The sequence below is a fragment of the Schistocerca cancellata genome, chromosome 7, assembly GCF_023864275.1.
Source record: "Schistocerca cancellata isolate TAMUIC-IGC-003103 chromosome 7, iqSchCanc2.1, whole genome shotgun sequence".
In the NCBI taxonomy this organism is placed as follows: domain Eukaryota; kingdom Metazoa; phylum Arthropoda; class Insecta; order Orthoptera; family Acrididae; genus Schistocerca; species Schistocerca cancellata.
In genome coordinates, this window is record NC_064632.1 from 176499374 (window position 1) to 176523921 (window position 24548).

Here is a 24548-nt window from a genome sequence, read left to right on the forward strand (position 1 = left end):
CTTGTAACACTAACCAAAACAGCCTTGCTGTGCTGGTACTGTGAACGGCTGAAAGCAAGGCGAAATTACGGCTGTAATTTTTCCCAAGGGCATGCAGCTTTACTGTATGATTCAATGATGATGGTGTCCTCTTAGGTAAAATATTCCGAAGGTAAAATAGTCCCCCATTCGGATCTCCAGGCGGGGACTACTCAAGAGGATGTCGTTATCAGGAGAAAGAAAACTGGCGTTCTACGGATCGGAGCGTGGAATGTCAGATCACTTAATCGGGCAGGTAGGTTAGAAAATTTAAAAAGGGAAATGGATAGGTTAGTTAGATATAGTGGGAATTAGTGAAGTTCGGTGGCAGGAGGAACAAGACTTCTGGTCAGGTGACTACAGGGTTATAAACACAAAATCAAATAGGGGTATTGCATGAGTAGGTTTAATAATGAATAGGAAAATAGGAATGCGGGTAAGTTACTACAAACAGCATAGTGAACGCATTATTGTGGCCAAGATAGATACGAAGCCCACACCTACTACAGTAGTACAAGTTTATATGCCAACTAGCTCTGCAGATGATGAAGAAATTGAAGAAATGTATGATGAAATAAAAGAAATTATTCAGATAGTGAAGGGTGACGAAAATTTAATAGTCATGGGCGACTGGAATTCGGTAGTAGGAAAAGGGAGAGAAGGAAACGTAGTAGGTGAATATGGATTGGGGCTAAGAAATGAAAGAGGAAGCCGCCTGTTAGAATTTTGCACAGAACACAACTTAATCATAGCTAACACTTGGTTTAAGAATCATGAAAGAAGGTTGTATACATGGAAGAAGCCTGGAGATACTAAAAGGTATCAGATAGATTATATTAGGGTAAGACAGAGATTTAGGAACCAGGTTTTAAATTGTAAGACATTTCCAGGGGCAGATGTGGACTCTGACCACAATCTATTGGTTATGACCTGTAGATTAAAACTGAAGAAACTGCAAAAAGGTGGGAATTTAAGGAGATGGGACCTGGATAAACTGAAAGAACCAGAGGTTGTACAGAGTTTCAGGGAGAGCATAAGGGAACAATTGACAGGAATGGGGGAAAGAAATACAGTAGAAGAAGAATGGGTAGCTTTGAGGGATGAAGTACTGAAGGCAGCAGAGGATCAAGTAGGTAGAAAGGTGAGGGCTAGTAGAAATCCTTGGGTAACAGAAGAGATACTGAATTTAATTGATGAAAGGAGAAAATATAAAAATGCAGTAAATGAAGCAGTCAAAAAGGAATACAAATGTCTCAAAAATGAGATTGACAGGAAGTACAAAATGACTAAGCAGAGATGGCTAGAGGACAAATGTAAGGATGTAGAGGCATATATCACTAGTGTAAGATAGATACTGCCTACAGAAAAATTAAAGAGACCTTTGGAGATAAGAGAACCACTTGTGTGAACATCAAGAGCTCAGATGGAAACCCAGTTCTAAGCAAAGAAGGGAAAGCACAAAGTTTGGAGTATATACAGGGTCTATACAAGGGCGATGTACTTGAGGACAATATTATGGAAATGGAAGAGGATGTAGATGAAGATGAAATGGGAGATACAATACTGCGTGAAGAGTTTGACAGAGCACTCAAAGACCCAAGTCGAAATAAGGCCCCCAGAGTAGACAACATTCCATTGGAATTACTGACGGCTTGGGAGAGCCAGTTCTGACAAAACTCTACCATCTGGTGAGCAAGATGTATGAAACAGGCGAAATACCCTCAGACTTCAAGAAGAATATAATAATTCCAATCCCAAAGAAAGCAGGTGTTGACAGATGTGAAAATTACCGAACAATCAGTTTAAAAAGCCACAGCTGCAAAATACTAACACAAATTCTTTACAGACGAATGGAAGAACTAGTAGAAGCCGACCTCGGGGAAGATCAGTTTGGATTCCGTAAAAATACTGGAACACATGAGGCAATACTGACCTTACGACTTGTCTTAGAAGAAAGATTAAGGAAAGGCAAACCTACGTTTCTAGCATTTGTATACTTAGAGAAAGCTTTTGACAATGTTGATTGGAATACTCTCTTTCAAATTCTAAAGATGTTAGGGGTAAAATACAGGGAGCGAAAGGCTATTTGCAATTTGTACAGAAACCAGATGGCAGTTATAAGACTCAAGGGACATGAAAGGGAAGCAGTGGTTGGGAAGGGAGTAAGACAGGGCTGTAGCCTCTCCCCGATGTTATTCAATCTGTATATTGAGCAAGCAGTAAAGGAAACAAAAGAAAAATTCGGAGTAGGTATTAAAATCCATGGAGAAGAAATAAAAACTTTAAGGTTCACCGATGACATTGTAATTCTGTCAGAGACAGCAAAGGACTTGGAAGAGCAGTTGAACGGAATGGACAGTGTGTTGAAAGGAGGATATAAGATGAACATCAACAAAAGCAAAACGAGGATACTGGAATGTAGTCGAATTAAGTCGGGTAATGCTGAGGGAATTAGATTAGGAAATGAAACACTTAATGTAGTAAAAGAGTTTTGCTATTTGGGGAGCAAAATAACTGATGATGGTCGAAGTAGAGAGGATATAAAATGTAGACTGGCAATGGCAAGGAAAGCGTTTCTGAAGAAGAAAAATTTCTTAACATCGAGTATAGATTTAAGTGTCAGGAAGTCATTTCTGAAAGTATTTGTATGGAGCGTAGCCATGTATGGAAGTGAAACATGGACGATAAATAGTTTGACAAGAAGAGAATAGAAGCTTTTGAAATGTGGTGCTACAGAAGAATGCTGAAGATTAGATGGGTAGATCACATAACTAATGAGCAAGTATTGAATAGGATTGGGGAGGAGAGAAGTTTGTGGCACAATTTGACCAGAAGAAGGGATCGGTTGGTAGGACATGTTCTGAGGCATCAAGGGATCACCAATTTAGTATTGGAGGGCAGCGTGGAGGGTAAAAATCGTAGAGGGAGACCAAGAGATGAATACACTAAGCAGATTCAGAAGGATGTAGGTTGCAGTAGGTACTGGGAGATGAAGAAGCTTGCACAGGATAGAGTAGCATGGAGAGCTGCATCAAACCAGTCTCAGGACTGAAGACCACCACCACCACCAAAACAACAACAACAACATGCAGAATACTAAGAAAATATAAAGTGATAAAGTGAAAGCAATCTTTCACCCTCGTGCAAAAATTTCGTCGCTGTTGGAATCTGTCAGAGATGACCTAGAGCTGCACAAAGCAGGTATTTACAGGATTCTGTGTGAATGCAGCAAATCTTATATAGGGCAAACGATGCATACTGTGCAGGATCACATTGTAGAACATCAGCAGCATACTCGCCTTCTTCAGCCTTGTAAGTCTGCCATCGCCGAACACTGTATTTTCACTGATCATGTCATGAATTACAATGAGACAAAAATTGTGGCTCATACGTCTAGCATTTTGAGTTCTATTATTAATGAATCTGTGTAAATACGGCTGTCTGAGAGTGAGTCTCTTATTAATCGAAACGGCAGTTTCCAACTAAATCCGGGATTGGATCCAATTGTCGAAAAACCCCGTGTCCTCTGTAGCCGGTGTAGGTCTGTGATGAAACCACGGGAAGACAATTGAATTGATATCGGTGCGGCGAGCTTTCACCACGAAGGGCGCGCGGCACAGCAGAATCGAACACACTCAAGTAGCGCACGCGCAACACCGAGTAAATCGACCACGCACGTGCCAGCGGAGCCTTAAATACCGGATCTCGGGGAGTTTTTGCCAGTATCTCATGAAGATGGCCAGAAGCCTCTGCACCGAAATGTTGTGGCAAGAAGTTACAAACATCTGGCAGTTCTCCCAAAATTTTGTGGAACAACCACACATTATTCTTACTGCACGCTTTTGTGCATTTCGTACTTACTTTTTAAGTGGTGAGTTACTGCAGAAAATAATTCCACGAGATGTTATTGAGTGCAAATATGCAAAGAATGTCAGGAGGTTAATTTACTAGTTTCCACGTTCAACAATTATACAAAGAGCTAAAGCAGCAGAACTTAATTGTTTGAGAAGTTCATTAATGTGCTTATTTCAGTGCCTTAGTATGTACACCCAAAAATTTAGAGCATTTACTGACTCCTGTTCATGTACTACATCAGTTATTGGTATGACTATATTTGTTCTACAGAGCTGAATATAGTGTGTTTTCCCAAAATTAAGGGAAAATCCATTTTCAGAGAATCGGTTAATAATTCTATGGAAAACATTATTTCCAATCTCTTCTGTTCCTTTCTCTCTAGTGGGATTGATAATGACACTACTATCCCAGTGAAAAGTACTAATTCTGCTTGGTGAATGTTAAATGGAAGGTCATCGCATATGTAAGGAATAAGAGTGGACCCAGAATTGAACCCTGTTAGACCCTCTTTGTGATTTCTCCCCAGTCACTAAAATTTTATATCTTTCCAGTGTTGTCTCAATTATTCAACACAGTTTTTTGCATGTGCTTCTCTTTGTTTGTGTTGTATGGCATATATGGCAGCACTTCCCAGTGTGGGTCTGGGGACATGATGCTGCTAGCCTTGGGGCCTTGCATTGTGAAGCAGTGACCAGCTGAGAGGGCCCCCTGATTGTACCACATCATATTGGATGTCACCGCCTCGGCAGCCTAGGCATTTGGCATTATCTCCTTTGTGTGTGCTTCACAGTTTAGTGTCTTTCTACCTGCCTGGCCAGTCTTAGCCTGAGTTGCATGCTTTGACATGGTAGGTGGGGGCTAGAATTACAGTCTGATTGATCCTTTTCCAATAGTTGTTTTATTAAGGACTCCTTAGATGTTCAATAACATTTCTGAGCCATCAGCCTAATCACTTTCTTGAGGGGTTGTATTGAGATGTGAGAGACAGGACAGCCAGTCTGTGTACAAGATACCACAACAATTAAACTGAATGAAAATGTTGTGACTGACAGTTCACAAATAGCAGGAATTTTGACTGAAATTAATAGAATTATAAAAGTATCCCATATATATAATATTCTTATGTGCATTATTAATTACTGTCAAGGGTACATAGTTCTTGACATTTTAATAACTTTTTAAAATGTTACTGTATTTTTTATGTATGCATTTAATTTTGAATCTTAACATATTGTGGCATTTATATAAATTTCCTTTTTTCTCTTACATGATATTTTAATTCCCGTCGTTATCCATGGGTTGCTTGTTTTTATTTAGGAAAGCAGCTTTCAAATATTGACAGCAATTTACTGTATAATAAATTGAATTTGCCATTAGCATCTCTCTTGTATGTTTATCATCCAATAGCACCTCAATTAACTTACTCTTGAAACATTGTATCGTGTTCTCAATAATAAGCCTCGCTGCTTTGCATGGCTGTGAGTATTATGTGAGCTTCACTGCTTCTCATGAGCTTCAAACTCTGTTAGTATGTTGAAAATGCTTCAACAGTTTATGGTTAGGGTTTTAATACTTTTACTTGCGGGAGGCATTTCTTTCTATCTTACACTGATACTTCTGGGATTCCTACAGCTACTGTATTTACTCAAATCTAAGCCGCACTCGAATCTAAGCCGCACCTGAAAAATGAGACTCGAAATCGAGGAAAAAAAAATTTCCTGAATCTAAGTCGCATCAGAAATTTGAGACTCGAAATTCAAGGGGAGAGAAAAGTTTTAGGCTGCACCTCCAAATCGAAACAAAGTTGGTCCATTGTAATATGAGACACAATTTAGGTCGAATGAATGATGATACAGCTACAGTAGTTTGGTTCAAGTCGTAAGCTTAGCAGTTAAGGTTTACCAGGTAGCCATTGCTATGCGTCAGGTGCTCCATTCGTATTTATACGGGTACCCTTCCTTTTTCACATGCTTCGTCTGGTTTGAATTGATTGCTTATTTTTCTTTGATCTGATAAGTGCCATTCTCTTTGCTATAGGTGTTTACGTCACTCTAAGCTGAAAATGCATTACTGTAATGTGTCGTGCATTGTTTGTCGCATTCTGATAATGAGTGTTTACAGCCTGTCGCCGCTCGCGACATGCCTTGCTTTTGTGCATGCTACCGCCACTTACAATTAAAGAGGTATCATCTCATTAACGAAACAATGGCAAGAGACTGCTATTCGTTGTTACTTACACTGCTGCTTTCTTTGATAATGATCAACAAGAACCAAATAATAGACTGCGTATGATAGAAGATGTTTTGAACGAGATTTTAGCAAAAATTTTTCACCGTTTGAAAACCTTTGCAGACGCCTCTTTAGTACATTACATTCTGCACATAAATTAGAGTCATCTTAGATTTAAAAATCTAGTCAATCGCCGTGCTTCATTTCTGACTGTATCACTATTAGGCATTAGAATAGTACGAATATAAACATGACATGATATGTATATTCTTCCGCGTTTGCTGTTGTCTCACTCTAGTTTTGTAGTTTATTAGGCAGACAGGATTTAAATGAGATAGCAGCAAACACGAAAGAATACATGGTAAAATGTTTATATTCGTATTATTCTTATGGTGAAGAGAATACTGCATGTGATTCACAATTCATAAAAGTTCCTATTAGCAACCATCTCTTCTCACAGGTAGGAAAAAATTCAGAACATGGAGTTGGCCATATTGACAAACATCCCAAACAGTCTTCAGTCTTGTTAGTCGGATTTTCGTAGTACATTGAAATGCTGCTACATTCGAAGATGTACAACACGGAATTTGTATTTACTTCTTTGGATAATGTATGAAATTGCAGTGGTCAAAACTCGGGGCGGATAAAAAAAGCTCGTCTTCCACCTTTTTTTTTTCCAACTTATTTACTGATGCAGAGGTTTTGGTGCCACTATTTATCTTTGTGCCTGTGTAGCACTACATATATTCGATGGCAGAAGTTAATTGTGGCGACACCTACCAACATTTTTTCAGAACTTCCGCTTACTTTGCACTCGATTCTAAGCCGCAGGCGGTTTTTTTTATTACAAAAACTGGAAAAAAGTGTGGCTTAGATTCGAGTAAGTACGGTATTGTTATCTGGATTGGATGGAGAGTCGCCCAAATAAAAAAAGCACCCTTCTGTGCACGCCACACATGGTCAGCTGCCTGAGTAGCAGCCTTTGATGTGCAATGTACAACTGATCCATTTAGCGGACCCTACAGTTCTCAACCAAATGTCGCAAGTCCAAGAAGTCACAGCCTAGCTTGTCAAATAATTTTTGAAGTCTCTGATTCAGTCCTCCCACTCAACTCTGAATTAAAAGGCCAGGTTCAGTTCTGGAGACAATGCAGCAAATTGTGGGGTTTGTTGAAACTCCATGTGCAAGGCTAGTCTTCTCAACCTTCTCTGCCAGTTGCTAGAATAACCCAAGAATGACGTCAGAGCCCAGATGTCTGGCATCATTTGTTCCAACTTGCACCACAATCTGCAGTTGGTTGCTCCCTGTTCCCTCAGTGGATGTTGGAATAACCTCTTCAGCATGTTGAATGAGGCCACCAGGCAACCACATTGAGTGCGCCTAGTGTCCTTTCCTATTCCTTGCAGCTATTTCCGTATGGCTTATCATTATTTGCCATACGTTTGAACTGGCAACGATTAATAGACCCTTCCATTTTGCATTTGCCTCCTCCTGACAGTGGACAAAACAAGTTTTTCCCAAAACAGGTGAAGTGAGTTCCAATTGCTCAGTTTCAGTGATAGATAGCACCTCAAACTTGTTGGTTAGGGGAATCGGTACAAAGCCCTGGGTCCTTCCTGGTCCCTGTCATCCTGTAAAGGACTGCTAGATCTACCATTGACATTCCATATGCAGTCAAGTGTACAAGTAATGACAGATCCTCTACTTTCTGCAAAGGAGACATGATCCATGGGAGAGAATAGTTCTTGAGCTACCTCTGGTACATGTATCACAGGTACAAGACTCTCAGGAGCTCTCCCAACACACCAGTTTGCAGCAGCTGCCAATAGTTTGACAGTAGTCAGTGCAATTTCTAGCTGCTTACAAACATCAGCCAACCCATCGTGTGTTTGAGAACATCATTCACATGGGGCTGCAGTTTGGCTGGTGCAGTGTGTTTTAAGGCAGTGAACAAACAACTTTAATTAAAGCCAATTGATTATCTTTTAATCTTTTGAGCTAAAAAGTTACTAATTCACTGCAAGAATTGAAGCAAATACACAAAACAAGATTTCCATTAATGCAACACAATAATGTGTTGTAAAGACTACTAGTGTCTTAAAACATTTTGAGGTTAATTATCATTGTTAGCAAATTCAAAAACAGAGTTAATTTATGATAAATGCAGATAATTCATAGGGCTACTCCTCTTTAAGGGAAAACTAGATGTATCACAATATGTTAGTTAGGAAACCTGCTACAGTAACTAAATCACAAATGCCGATTTGCTACAGATTGCTTGCAGGTTATGCAGAGGACAGTGGTAGTTTCTGAAAATTCTCAAAAATGCACATTTATTTGTGTTGATATGCAACGAAGTTCAGGGGTTATGCATTCTTTGACAGAACCGTGAACCACAAACGCTGATTTGCTACAAAATAAATTAGGTATTCAGAATACTCATACTGGTAATTTGTGAAAATATCATTTTGTATATGTCCAAAAATTCTCAAAATAACATATCACTCATGCAATTGTACAATGAAATTAGAGAACAGTTGTTTTCAATGAGGATAGGCCTACTGTTCTCAAAAATTTTAAAAGAGCTCAGTGATAACAGAATGGGTGTATCACAGCACTCATGAATGTTACAAATTTCACAATATATCACAATACAAACGAATATTGAATCAATCAATAAAAGATTATGTAGAAGTGATGCAAACAATAAAATTTGTGAAGCTAAACCTTAGGCATGATCTTGTACATGTGGTATCACACAAAGGAAAATTCTTAAGTTGGCTTTTGTATATAAATAAATGTGTGTATTGCACAGATTTTTCACTCAGCTGATTCTGTGCACACTCCTACACTTGTGTACCAAAGAAGAATGCTGCATCATGAGTTTATCTCAATCACGTTTGGCTGCCATGAGAGCAATGCGTGATACATTCAATTACTACTGTAGCAGAGTATTGTAAAGTGATCTTTCACAGAAACCAAAGAAATTATGGTTATGTGTAAAGGCTGTTAGTGGCACCAAAGCTAGTGTCCAGTCCCTAGCGAATGAGACAGGGACTAAAATTGAGGGCAGCAAAGCAAAAGCTGAAATGCTTGACTCCAGTTTCAAATGTTCCTTTATGAAGGAAAACCCAGGAGAATTGTCCCAATTTAATCCTCTTACCACTGAAAAGATGAATGAAATAAGTCTTAGTGTCAGTGGTGTTAAGAAAGTCACTAAAATTGAACAAAGCTCCAGGGCCCGATGCAATCCCTGTCAGGTTCTATACTGAATTTGTGGCTGAGTTAGCCCCTCATCTAACTATAGGCTATCAGAAATCACTCTAACAAAAAACTGTGCCCAGTTCTTAGAAAAAGGCACAGGTCACACCCTTCTAAAAGAAGGGTAGTAGAAGTGATCCCCAAAACTACCGTCCAATATCCGTGACATTGAGTTTTTGTGGAATCTTAGAACATTCTGAGCTCAAATGTAATGAGGTCTCTTGAACAGAATGACCTCCTCAATGCCAACTAGCATGGATTTCGAAAACATCGATCATGTGAAACCCAACTCGCACTTTTCTCACATGACATACTGAAAGCCTTGGATAAAGGCAATCAGGTAGATGCTGTGTTTCTTGATTTATGAAAAGCATTTGAGTCAGTACCACATGTAAGCTTATTGTCAAAAGTATGATCATATGAGGCGTCAAGCGAAATTTTGAATGGATTAAGGACTTTTTGTAGCGAGGACGCAGCGTATTGTCTTGGATTGAGAGTCATGTCAGATGTAGAAGTAAATTTGGGTATGCCCCAGGGCACTGTATCGGGATTCTTGCTGTTCACATTGTATATTAATGACCTTGCAGACAATAGTAATGGTAAAATCAGGCTTTTTGTGGATGATCAGTTATCTGTGAGGAAGTACTATCTGCAAGAAGCTGCATAAATGTTTAGTCAGATCTTAATAAGGTTTTAAAATGGTACAGAGATTGGCCACTTGCTTTAAATGTTCAGAAATGTAAAATTTTGCACTTCATAGAACGAAAAAACATAGCAGCATATGACTGTGATATCAGTGACTCACTGTTGGAATCGGCCAATTGATACAAATACCTGGGTGTGACACTTTGTAGTGATATGAAATGGAATAATCACATAGGTTCAGTTGTGGGTAAAGGAGGTGGTAGCCTTTGGTTTATTGCTAGAGTATTGGGGAAGTGCAGTCTATCTACAAAGGAGATGGCTTACAAATCATTCTTGCGAACAGTTCTAGAATATTGCTCAAGTGTGTGGGACCAATATCAGATAGGACTAATCGGGTATATTGAGTGTGTACAGAGAAGGGCAGTACGAGTGGTCTCAGGTTTGTTCAATCCATGAGAGAATGTCACACGGATACTGAAGGAACTGAACTGAAAGACTCTTGAAGATAGATGTTAACTAACCCAAGAAATTCTGTTAACAAAGTTTCAAGAAATGCCTTTAAATGTTTACTGTGGGAAATATACTAAGACTACAATCCCCTTCATATTGCTCACATCAGAACTGTAAAGATAATATTATAATAATTACTGCACACACACAGAGGCATTCAAACAACCATTCTACCCTCACTCCATACATGAATTGAACAGGAAGAAACCCTAATAATTGATACAATGGGATGTACCTGCCATGCACCTCAAGGTGGTTTACAGAGTATATATATAGACTTAGATAAAACAAAAACTATTTGTTTCAATGTTTTTCACATTGTGTTTGACTTTTACATATGTTGCAACTCCTCCTTTTTTCAGTATTAACATTACGCAAAAATGATGCTAGTCTATAACACAAGGTATTTAACTTCTCCATCCCGTGGTTACATGGTGTTCAGAGAGGCAGAAAACATCTATCATTTCAAAATGTTGCACGTTATTCAAGGCAAACAAGAGGCTCATCTATCTTGTTTTTCAACCTCCTATGTCGTGATGAAACAAATTAATTTTATTTTTCTGGGAACCGTTGCTTATGTTATGGCACTGTTCTGTTCTAATTTCTTTCAATGCTGTGTATATTGTTCTTGTGAAACACAACTAGCTCTTTATTTTCATGAAGTAATGAATGTTATCGACAGGGTGTCTCAAATTGCGTCCATATTTCTAAACTTCCAGAGAGCTGTTGACACCATTACTACCAAGCAGCTTCTAGTAAAATTGTGTGCCTATGGAGTATTGTCTCAATTGTGCACTGGATTCATGATTTGTTATCAAAAAAGGTCACAGTTATAGTAACTGATGGAAAGTCATTCAGTATAACAAAACTTCCCAAGGAAGTGTTGTAAACCCTCTGCTGTCCCTAATGTGTATAACCAAAATAGCAGTCCTCATAGATTCTTTGCTGTCTAGAAAAGTCATCAGAAGATCAAAATCAGTTGCAAAATGATTTAGACAAGATACCATATTGTGTGAAAGTGGCAATTGACTCTACATGATGAAAAGTGTGAGGTCATCCATGTGAATACTAAAAGGAATCTTAAGTTTTTGTTACATGATAAGTCACACAAATCTAAAGGCTGTCTATTCAGCTAAATCATAGGGATTACAACAATGAACAGGTTAAATTGAAAAGATTGCATAGAAAATTGTTGAGAAGGTGAACAAAAGACCATGTTGTATTGGCAGAACTCTTACAAAGATGGACTAAATCTATTAAAGACACTGCCTACACTGCACTTGCCCATCCTCTTCTGGAGTATTGCTGCATGGTGTAGGATCTTTACCATATAGGATGGACGGAAGACATCAGTAGAGTTCAAAGAATGGAGGGCTTGATTTGTATTTTCATGAAACACAAGAGAAAATGTAAGGGTATGATACATGATTGGGGCTGCCAATAATTAAAACAAATGGGCTTTTCGTTGTAATGGTATTTTTTCACAAGATTTCAGTTACCACCTTTCTCTCCAAATATGAAAATAGTGTGTTGACTCCCACCTACATAGGTAGAAATGATCATCATAATAAAAATAAGAGAAATCAGAGCATCCAAGAAAAGACTGAAGTGTTCATAGAGAAATAATCTGAAGGTGGTTTGATGAATCCTCTCCTGAGCATGTCAATGTGAATTGCAGAATAGTGTTGTAGGTATAGATGAGTAAATGTAGATGTAGATGTAGATGTAGATGACAATGACAGTGCACCCTCTCTGGCCTGGATGCATGCACCAATTGCTGCCATGAAGCTGTTCAATCATCTCCTGGGGCCAGCCGGGACACAACTGTTGTAACTGGTCATTGATATCCTGGATACTAGCACTGGGACACAGTTGACATCCAAACTGGTTTCATAAATTGTCTATTGTGGACAGGTATGGGACTCTTGTTGGCCACAGAGTACTTTATTGTCATGTCTATGACACACTCCTGTGCTATAAGAGATCCATCAATCACTGCTAACCGTGACCTGATGTCATACTCGACAGCTCCCCACTCCACAGTGCCAGGAGTAACACCACTGTGCCTCTCCAAAGTATTGGAAAGATGTCGATCACTGTCATACTCACTGACAGTGATCATCAGGGGTTGTATAGAATGGTAATTCATTGCTGAAAATTGTGTGATCCCATTCATCAGCAGTCCATGGCTCCTGGTCGTGCTGCCACTCCAGGTATGATCATTGATGTTGTGGTGTTAACAGCAACCTACATGTGAGATGGTAATTTCCTAGTCTGACTGCTGCCAGTCACTGACAAGTGGCGGGGGATAACCCAGAATGCTGCAGGGAGCCTATTACTTGTTCAGTGGCAGGTGCAGATGTTGAGGGGCTATGATTGAGGTGTGGCAGTAACATTCTGTTTCCTGTCTGTGCTCATTTCTGAATCTAATGTTACATAATGTTTTGAGATGAGGAAAAACATAACTTGTATTTGAACATAGCATAGAATGTGCTCTGTAGATTTTGCAAGTGATTGATGCAACTGGCATCTAAATCTGATGTTTGGTTCTAGAGTTAAGTGAATTTTAATCAAGTAGGGCATCAGAGCTTGGAGAGGTGAGTAGTAGCCATTTTGGACCATTGTCACATAAGGTGGCGAGGTTCATTTGCAGTAGGCACGAGTCTGCTTTGTGTGCATAAAGGAGGTCCCAGAGAGGGTGGTGTGTGTGTGTGTGTGTGTGTGTGTGTGTGGGGGGGGGGTGACAGTGAGGCATCTAAAATGTTCTAGATGCTTGATGTGGGAGTACTTCCATAAACACTAAAAATTAAAAAGCAGTTGTAGCAACAGTGGAACCCTGACCCAAGGACAGCAAAAACAAAATAGTCTTTCTTTAAAAAAAAAAAAGTTTTGTAGTAAACATATCAATTGCAAAATCAATACAGTAATGGCTCTGAGAGAGTTTGTGTGTGAGTTAGAGGTTGGCTCATGAAATTAGCTTCATCATGAATATTAGGAAAAGTGACTTGTCTCACATCACACATGCATGACACAAACTGACCGATATGTGAACATCCCCAGCAACTTCTCTTATGGTAATTCGTTGATTTTCCTAAACAATTTTCTTCACAACTTCGGTGGTGTCATCTGTGTTGATGCGCTGGGGCATCAAGAGCGAGGTTCATCATTGGCATCTTCTCAGCTGTCTTGGAAGAGCTTGTACCACTTGTAAACATTTTTTTTTTTACTCAGAGCAGATTCACCGTAAACCACTGTCAACATATCAAGTGTTTTAGAGCACTTGATTCCATTTTTCACACAAAATTTGGTGCAAATTCTTTGCTCAACTTTTTATAATAATCGAAAATCACCAAGCACACTAAAACATATGTAACCTTTCTATGTGTCAAAGACAAACGAACCCCCAGGGGGCTCGCCACTCTTCCGCGGGTTCGTGTTTGGCTACCATGGGGCCCCAACCTTTGCAGCATTTTTTCCCTTCCGTGCTGCATATCTATCCTCTTGCTATTATTTTCCCACTCCCTTGAGGAACATGTCTGGGATGTTATTGGGAATGTTCTGCATTGTCTGTCACTGACATAAGGACAGTCTCACCTTTTTTTTTGCTCCCTTTTCCTTTCTTTGTTTCCCGTCTCCTCTCGTTCCTCCACTTTGGTGTTTGAGGTTCCTCTCCTTCTTCTTCGCTGTGTGCTCCTGAAGGCTGGCCCACGCATCTGACACTTAACAGGTGACTGGGTAACATGTAATTCCCAGCCCTGAGTCGACAGGTAGGGTTCACACGTATCCCCTGGTACAGGCCAGGTCCAAGGAGGGGTGTTTGCCTGACCTGCAAGCTTACCAAATTGCCAATTGGTCACTCTGTCAGGTGTCGAGGAGGTGTGACCTGAGATGTGAACGATCACATAAGGCGGGTGCGTCCCCTTGTGAAGGGAACCTCCAGTTAGAAGGAGCATGCCATCGGAGATTCTGGCAGTCATGGGGATTTTTTCCTGCAATGAATCAGTCATCTTCACAATCAACATCTAAGAAATGAAATGTAACTGTAATGAGGCTAATGATTAAAAGTCCGTTCCCACTCCACCACGGTTCCTCGTGGTCTCACATACTGAAGATAGTCAGTCCTTCACCACAGTAAATCTGTTAATTATTCAGAAAGGTGTTGATGCTGTTGCCGGATGTGTGAAATCTTGCTCTCGTTTACAGGATTGTACTTTGCTTTTGGAGACTACTTCTGATTCTCAAGAACAAGAACTGTTTGCTGGCTTGCTTCTCCATGGCTACCCTGTTTGTGCCGAGGCACATAGAATTCTGAATTCTTCCCGTGGTGTAATTTACACCAGGCTGCTCGATGGTCTAACCGAAGCCGAATTCCAATCTTAACTCTCTGATCACTGCCGTCCATTGTGTAATGAAAGAGATAGATTCCTCCTTAATGCCCACCCACACTTTTTTTTCTCAGTTGTGATAGAGTGGTGCTTCCATCCAAGATCAAAGCAGGCTGTGGAAGTATCACAGTTCAGCCGTACATTCCGAACCCAATGCGCTGCTACCAGTGTCGTTGTTTCAACCACACTAGAACGTCTTGTTGACACCCAGCCAAAGATGCAATCTGTGGTAGGGATGCGCATGAGGGTGATTATTTACCTCCTTCTCCCTGCTGTATCAACTGCATTGGTAGTCATGCCACCACCTCTTGGGATTGCTCAATGTATCTTGATGAGCGGGCTGTCCAAGAGATCCGGGTGAAGGAAAAAGTGCCTTACCCAGTCACTTGCAAGTTCTGGCTAGTCACAAACCCTGTGTTCTCCCATCTGGCACCTATACTTCTGTTCTTGTTACCTCTCACTCCATGAAGGACATGGCCATGCTGACATGCGATCTCCAATTCAGGTCTGAGGTTGTGAAATCGCCCAGTGTCAAGGTAGCATCGCCATCCCCCCGTTCAGCTGTGCAACAAGTCGTCAAACTCTTGCCTCAAGGGGTGAAGCCACCAGCTACACAACCGGTAGGCCAGAGAGGACAGAAGGAGTACTCCCGTGAAGAATTCCTCCATCCCTCCAGTCAAACAACACCCAAGTCTTCCTCTAACTAGAAAGGCTCAAAGAAGTTCACCAATGGCAAACAGTCTTCTCCTTCGCCAACTCGAAGATCCTCTTTGATGGTGTTGCCACGTGATACCTTAGCCCGGCCAGCCTCCATGTCACCGGTGCGCACCACCATCCATTTTTCAGCATTGGACTGCATAGACTGACCACACAAGCAAGGCGATGCTTCTGTGGACCCCATGGAGGAGGATCCTCCTGCTTCTGTGCCCTGTAGTAGCGACTCTTCACTGGCTGTCACTCGGCAGCTGCTGAGGTGACACCCCTACAGCTCTTCCTCATCATGATTCTCCTCCAATGGAACACATCGCAGCCTTTGGTCCCACAAAGAAGATTTACGGCTGCTTTTAGCATCACAGCGTCTCCTTGTACACTGCCTTCAGGAAGCGAAATTGCGCCCTCACGACCGCTTTGAGGTTTCGTATTTCTTACCGATTCGTTTTGCCCTTCCCCCTGAGGTAGCATTCCATCTCATGGGGGCATCGTGCTGCTCGTACAGGATGACATTAATAGTCAACCCATCTCCCTGACTACCCACCTTCAAGCTGTTGCAGTTTGTCTTTTCCTTCCCCACCTGAGTTTTTCCATCTGTGCCATTTATGTCCATCTGTCATTCAGTGTCACCACAGCAGACTTCCTTCAGCTTATTGCACAGCTACCTCCCCCATTTTTGCTACTCGGTGACTTTAACGCCCATCATTCCCTTTGGGGTTCTCCCATGACGTGTCAGAGGTGCCCTCTTGGCTGACCTTTTTACCAACTTAACCTCTTCTGCCTTAAACACTGGAGGACCCACTTCTGACTCCTCCTTTCCGACTCCTTGCACTCCTGTTCCCATTTGGACCTATCCTTCTGCACTGCCCGGCTTGCCCATCGTCTTGAGTGGTCTGTTGTCTCAGAAACCTACTAGAGCAACCATTTCCCGTGTGCTATCCGTTAGCTGACTCCTACTCTGTCAGTGTGCACACCCAAATGGCTGCTTACTAAGGCTGACTGGCAGCTTTATTCCTCCCTGGAGACCTTCAAAGAACAAGATTTCCCCAGTTGTGATGACAAGGTGGAATATCTCACAAACGTTATTCTACTGCTGCAGTATGTCCCATTCTTCATACTTCCTTGTTACCACATCGTGTCCCAGTCTCTTGGTGGACTGAGGCATACCGCGACGCAATTTGCACACGGAGACATGCTCTCCGCATTTTTAACCATCATCCTACGATGGCAATCTGCATTCATTGTAAAGAGATGCGTGCAAAGTGCCCTCGTGTTCTTTGGGTTAGCAAACGAGGAGTTAGCTGGATTTCATTCATTAGTTCTTTTAACAGGTCCACTTCTTCCTGTGTCGTGTGGACCAATCTCCGATGGCTCTCTGGGACCAAGATCCATTCCACAATTTCCAGCCTGACAATAGCAGAAGTAGTTATCGTGGACCCTGTTGCTATCTCCAACACCTTGGGCTACCAATTTGCGGACATTTTGAGCTCTTCCCACTATCACCCCGCCTTTCTCCATCGGAAACGAGTGGAGTAGGCTCAGGTGATACCCTTCTCTTCTCCGAATCGTGAGTGTCACAATGCCGCCTTTACTATGAGAGAGCTAGATCAGGCTCTCAGTTCATCCCGATTCTCCTCCCCAGGGCCAGATGCCATCCACATTCAGATGTTACAGCATGTTTCTCTTACAGGCAAGCACTTTCTGCTTAACACGTACAGCCATATATGGGCAGAGAGCACATTTTGTGGACTCTGGTGTGAAGCCACTGTCATACCCATACCTAAGCATAGTAAAGACAAAAACTTTCCTTCTGGCTACCGCCCCATCTCTCTCACCAGCTGCATTTGCAAGGTGATGAAATGTATGATTCATGCCTGGGTGGTATGGTGGCTCGAGTCATGCAATTTACTGACGAATGCACATTGTGGATTTCGAACACGGAGTTCTGCAGTTGACCATCTGGTTACTTTGTCAACCCATGTCATGAAGTGTTTTATTGTGGAAATCCTGGACTGTGGCTGTGTTTTTCGATTTGGAGAATGCCTACGACACCTGCTGGAGAACTGGTATCCTCCGTACTCTTTACACATGGGGCTTCTGTGGCTGCCAACCCTGTCTCCTTCAGGCAATTTTAAAAGACTGAGGTTTCAAGGTGTGTGTGGGTTCTGCCTTATTGGACACCTTTATCCAGGTTCTGTCCTGAGCGTCGTCCTCTTTGCTATTGTCATTAACCCTATAATGGTCTGTCTCCAGCTGGACATCTCTGGCAACCTTTTTGTTGACAATTTTGCCATCTATTGCAGTTCTCCACCGCCCTGTCTCACTGAGCAGCATCTTCAGCGATGTCTTGATCGTCTTTACTCCTGGAGCATCGAGAATGGCTTTCACTTTTCCACTGACAAAACCATCTGTATGAATTTCTGGCGACGCAGTTGGTTTTTCCCACCATCTATACATCTTGGGCCTGTTGCCCTTCTGTTCATTGAAACTATGAAATTCCTGGGGCTCCTGTTCAATAGGAAACACTCTTGGTCCTCCCATGTGTCTTACCTGGCAGCCCGCTGTATGCCATCCTTCAATGTTGTACGTGTTCTCAATGATACTTCCTGGAGTGATCAAACCACCCTACTTCCTTTGGTCCCAGTGCCTTGTCTGTTCAAAACTCGACTATGGGTGCTTTGTTTATGCATCTGCATGTCCATCCCTCGTACGCCGTCTCAACACTATCCACCATCATGGCACCCATTTGGCCGTGGGTGCCTTTTACACAACCCATCCTATGCCTCCTTCTTTGATGACTCCTTTGATCGCCAGTATGGGGTGCGTCCTTCTTCTCTGTTACCCCCTGAAGTCCGCTTACGGCACTTGCTATGTTGGCTTAACTTCACATTACCTGCAACTTTCCTGGTGGGAATGAACCCTTCACCACCTTGGCTTTGTGAAGTGGCCCATGTTAACCTTGGCCCTCATTCGCTTCCTAAGGAAACTGCTCCAGACTCGGTCTATCGCCTTCAGTTTCATGACCTTCGCATGGAAATTTGCGATAGTGCCTTTGTGTATACTAATGGCTCTCAGACTGACTGTGAGGTCAGGTATGCCTTCATCATTGGTACCCGTGTCTTTCGATATCAGCTTCCAGCTCACTGCTCAGTACCGAGCGAGGTGGCGCAGTGGTTAGACACTGGACTCGCATTCGGGAGGACGACGGTTCAATACCGCGTCTGGCCATCCTGATTTAGGTTTTCCGTGATTTCCCTAAATCGCTTCAGGCAAATGCCGGGATGGTTCCTCTGAAAGGGCATGGCCGATTTCCTTCCCCATCCTTCCCTAATCCGATGAGACCGATGTCCTCACTGTCTGGTCTCCTTCCCCAAAACAACCCCCCTCACTGCTCAGTATTTACAGCCGAGCTCTTTGCCCTGTATCAGGCCACGGAGTACATCCTACGACACAGCTTTTTCAGTTGTGTCCTCTGCTCAGACTCACTCAGCACCCTTCGAAGTCTATTGTACTCTGTACACTGCCCACCCTGTAGTGCAGTGGGTCCAGGAAAACTGTCACTTGATCAGTCTTGGTGGAGCCACAGTGATGTTTATGTGGGTTCCTGGTCATGTCAGTCTGCCAGGAAACGAGGCTGCTGCCAAGGCTGCAGTCCTCATACCACAGCCCACTAGTTCCTATATTCTTTTCAATGATCTCTATAGTGCCTCTGTCAGGAGGTGGTGTCCCTTTGGAAATTCCATTGGTCGTCCCTTCATGGGAGAAAGCTCAGGATTATTGAGCGTCTCCCAGTGGCTTGGATGACCTCCTCTCGGCCCTCCCGCTGGGATGTCATTTTGGCTTTTTAGACATTGTCATTTGATAAGTCACGCTACCCCACCACTTTGTACACATTTCACCCAAGTTTTAACTGTCTGCTATATCCTGATGGAATGCCCATTTTTTAACCATTTACATTCCCACTTGGGTTTGTTGTTTGAGTTATCAGCCGTTTTAGCAAATCACGCGCGGGCTATTGTCCACGTTTTACTTTTTATCCAACAAAGCAATATGGTGAAGGCCATTTACTATTTAGTTTTGGACCTCCATTTCTGTATGGTGTCTTGTTTAGCCCTTTTTCCACGTGCTTGTTTTTAGCTGTCTTCTATTATGTCAATTGGGACTGACGTATAGTCGTTTTTTAATTCCTCTCTGTCTTCGTGTTCTGTAGTTTTGACTTGGGTGCGTGTGCTCCCAGTTGTTTTTTGCACCCTAAAGCAAAACAAAACCAAAGCAAAGACAAATGAAGTATGCTGTACACTTGAAACTGTGAACATATGCTCGCGCATTTTTACCAACATTAAAAAAAAAAAGTGTATGTGTGTGCGAGTGTATACCTGTCCTTTTTTTCCTCCTTCCCCCCCCCCCCCCCCCCCCTCCCCCCTCCTAAGGTAAGTCTTTCTGCTCCTGGGATTGGAACGATTCCTTGCGCTCTCCCTTAAAACCCACATCCTTTCGTCTTTCCCTCTCCTTCCCTCTTTCCTGATGAAGCAACCTTGGGTTGCGAAAGCTTAAAGTTTGTGTGTGTGTTTGTGTGTTTTTTATTGTGTCTATGTACCAGATCTTTCTCGTTTGGTAAGTCACAGCATCTTTGTTTTTTTTAAAAAAAGCTCAATAATAGAAGGTTCATTGCCTGCGCAATTTGAAAAGTCACCTTACTTTTTGAGCAGCCCTCAGATGTTGGAAGTACAAATTTATTGCAAAGAAGTGAGCAACCCTGGTAATGCAATGTTTATGGAAATGTTTTAAGAGGAGAAATTTATATACAAGTTGGATTTATTTAACTTGCAATCACTATCATCACCTAGGGTTGTTGTCCAACTGATAACCTTACTGAAAATAGAAGTTAGTCCAAGGTTGTGTTATAGCAGTGACTGATGTATAGTTCATTAATTTTTTCACGTCCACTTTTTAATTGCACTTCTTCCAATTCAGCAGACATGTTATAAACATTTTTCACAAGAAATGAAGCCACAGTTTGTACAACAAAACTTTTTTAGTAGCTCTTTGTTGAAATCATTCACAGCAAAGAGCCTTGTGAACTGTACTCTAACATAGTTAAAAACTTAATGATCAAGTTGACATATCTTTTGTACACATTTTCAATATATCAGTCCACTAATGTTTTAGAAGCATCCAGAACATTTGTTGATTTATATTGGTGCTGCATAAATTTTCGCTTTTAATATTGAAGACAAATCAAAGTTACTTGCTTTTCACATATAAAAATTCTTTGAAAATATTATGGGAATAAAAGTAAAAGTACTATTGAAAAAATAAATATTATGAAAATAAGACATTATGGCACACCAAAAATCAAGGGCAAAGATACACATAATCTCCTTCATTGATTTCAAAAAAGCATATGATTCGATTGATAGAGAATCTCTATTATCAATCCTGGAAGAAATGGGTTTGGATAAGAAAACAACTAATATTATAAAAGCGACCCTTACAAATACATTTTCGAAAGTTAAAATTATGGGCGAGTTATCGGAAGCCTTTGAAATAAAAACAAGAGTGTGACGGGGATGGGCACTCACCGTTGCTGTTCAATTGTGTGCTTGATAAAATAGTTAGAGAATGGAACACAAATACTAAGAGTGGTATAAGACTGGGTTGCAAAAAGAAGAATCTTAAAGTAAATTGCATTGCTTTTGCAGATGATATGGCCCTGTCTGCTGAAACAATGAAAGAAGCATGGGAACAAATCCTTGAACTAAAGAAATAAGCAGCTAAAATAGGCTTCGCATCTCCTTTGAAAAAACTAAGATATTGACAAACATCAAGCACTCATGTAAATACCTCAAAGTTCAAGAACAGAAGATTGAAATAGTAAAAGAATTCAAATATCTTGGGGAATGGATTAGTTGGAATGCTGGGGAAAGCAAAGCAATGGAATCCAGAAAAAATAAACTTGAATTGGCCTTCCAACTAACAAAAAATACATACAATAAGAAATCCCTTTCATGGGGGTCCAAAATTATACAAATGGAGCTAAAGGAAAGAAAAATTTTAAGAAAAATCATAGGGCCAAAATTTCAAGACAATAAGATTATAAACATAAAAAATGAGACTCTCTACAAGAAAATTGAAAAACTTTCAGATACTATGCAAAAAAGGAGAATAAATTTTTATGGTCATCTTCTCAGAATGAATTCCAACAGATTAACTAAACAAATCTTTGACTTTTTTCCGTAACTGCGAAACGAAACCCAACTGGTCTAAAGAAACTGAGAAAGACCTAGTAGATTTAAGATTTCAGAAAATTCACTTATTGATCGAACAGCTAAATTAATTACTAAAGATGAGAACATACGGTTCCAAGACAAATGTACACAAAAGTGCAAACCCTTCATCTCGGAAGAAGAGAGGAAAAGATCAGAGAGAATGGTTAAATACTGGGCCCTGAGAAAAGAACAATGCACAAAGAAATGATTGATCCAGCGTACCCCAAAGAGGGTGAAACAAAAGATGAACAAAAAGACATGACATGACAGTGACAAAATAAATTGAATGTTTTCAAAACTATAGGTGTTAAGCTACTTCATGAAAGCAGTAAAATATAGGTTGGTAAATTAAACAAATGTGACAGACATATTTTGTAAGTGACATAATATTGATTTTATAAAATAACATAAAAAATAAGGGTGTATTTTTATATCTTCTTCTGATATTTGTAGGAAGACTAATTCTTGTAGCATAACCTGATAACATGTAAAAAATATCAGTTCAACTAACTTTAAGCAAAGCAGAACTTTGCCAGACTACTAAAACATTCTGTAAATATCCAAAAATATGAATCTAACTCTACATATCCGAAAATAGATATAACCCTGGCTCAAAATAAGATGGTATTGTAAGTTCCTATAATTTGAAAATGTTATTATAAGCACTAAATTAGAACAAGTGCAGACAAGGTACGGCACTTGAGATTTTGCAGGTTACAGTGTCACTGATACAGATCAAAATCCTCTGGTGTGGCAACTGTAGTGGTGCATAACATTAATGGACAAGATAAAATAGGTTATGGGAATCCTCCCTTCTAGTGGTCAGACACAATTGAACAGAATCTTGACAATAAGTATACCTGCCCTCATATTCCCATGTTGTCCTAAATTGGGCCATAGTCCTACAAATCTGGATATTGTATGATTCAGTGAGCTGGGCAAAGGGAGACCCAAAGTGATCCACTTTCAATGTTTGTTAGGTGCTGATAATGCTGTCTCACACAAGGGTGTAGAATGTCCATGATCTAAACAGTGACCAATCAACATCTGACACTGTTCATGCTCCTTAGAAACCCTACCAGCGCTAATGATCTCTGGTAGCAATTCTACTTGTCACAGAGAATTGCAACTCTAATCGCTTACATACCTACCGATGGTGGTAAGTGTATGAAGTTATATTGACATCTGAGCATGTCTCCTGGGTGCTTCATTTTTTTGTCAGGGAGTGTATTATAGACCTGCGGTATTCACTAAAGTCACATTCCTGGTGGCATGAACTTATCTGCACTTTCTTGTGTATGGCAGCTAGTAGCCTGAGCATATTTTCCATTTAATATTTTCAAGTGGGGTTTCTCAGTGATTTCTTTTGTAGGAGACAAAATGTATGTCACAGATGAATGCAAGGAAAGGTAGTGTACAACTTGTACCACCAGCACTGCTTTTCCTTTCAATCTTGCTTATTATAAAAACCAGATGTGAATAATTTTCGCCGGCCGGTGTGGCCGTGCGGTTAAAGGCGCTTCAGTCTGGAACCGCGTGATCGCTCCGGTCGCAGGTTCAAATCCTGCCTCGGGCATGGATGTGTGTGATGTCCTTAGGCTGGTTAGGTTTACGTAGTTCTAAGTTCTAGGGGACTGATGACTACAGATGTTAAGTCCCATAGTGCTCAGAGCCATTTGAACCATTTGAATAATTTTCACTTTGTGGAATTCTGTCTCTCTGTTTCACCTCTCCCTCTCTCCTTTCCACCCCCTCCCACACCATGAGAAAGCACTCACTTGCATTATACTTTACATAATGTTGCACTAAGTACCTTCCTTTGAATATTTTCCTTGTTTATAAACTAGTAATTGAAGACTATTTTCTGCAGTTCAGATGAAATTGTGTTGTGGTGGTGGTGGTTAGTGTTTAACGTCCCGTCAGCAACGAGGTCATTAGAGACAGAGCGCAAGCTCAGGTTAGGGAAGGATTGGGAAGGAAATCGGCTGTGCCCTTTCAAAGGAACCATCCCAGCATTTGCCTGAAACGATTTAGGGAAGTCACGGAAAACCTAAATCAGGATGGCTGGAGACGGGATTGAACCTTCATCCTCCCGAATGCGAATCCAGTGTGCTAACCACTGCGCCACCTCGCTCGGTGAAATTGTGTGTTCGTACTTTTTGCATGGTGCTGTTGAACTACCAACAGGAACATAGTGGCTAAATAAATAATATTTTGCAGTTGTGAATGTAATTTGCAAGTAGCTGCATCAGGATGTTTATGTTCCTTGAGACATGAGACTGCCTTTTTCAATTATGATGAGCCTGTGCATTAATTTAAAAGATGACTATTTATTTATTTTTGTTCTCCAGGCTTCCACAAGAACAGCAGAAAACTAAAGAAGCAGTGGAAGTATTGAAACAACTTGCAGCATTATGCAGAGACTGTGCAGAAAACTGTGCACGGCTTGCAAAGATTGGGATGGTATCAACATTGCTGGAAGGCTTTGGTCTGAGTCTCAGGCGTAGAGATGCTACTCTGATAGGTAAAATGCATCACATTTGCATAATATGTATTGTTTTTATCATCTGAAAGTTAAATTGTATGTATATAAATGCCTGGTTGTTATTTTGTGGATTTAGAACTTAGTTACATTGCTGTTTTCCATACACCCCCCCCCCCACT

General features: G+C 41.0%; 1 protein-coding gene across 1 annotated transcript in view; it reads left to right on the forward strand.

Annotated features, from left to right (window-relative positions):
- The window catches only part of LOC126092690 (lysosomal-trafficking regulator), a 393980-nt gene that overhangs the window by 8115 nt on the left and 361317 nt on the right, over nt 1-24548 (forward strand). Inside the window, exon 2 of the mRNA XM_049908413.1 lies at nt 24236-24408. Within this exon, the coding sequence (XP_049764370.1) occupies nt 24236-24408 (173 nt within the window). The remainder of the gene's footprint in view (nt 1-24235; nt 24409-24548) is intronic.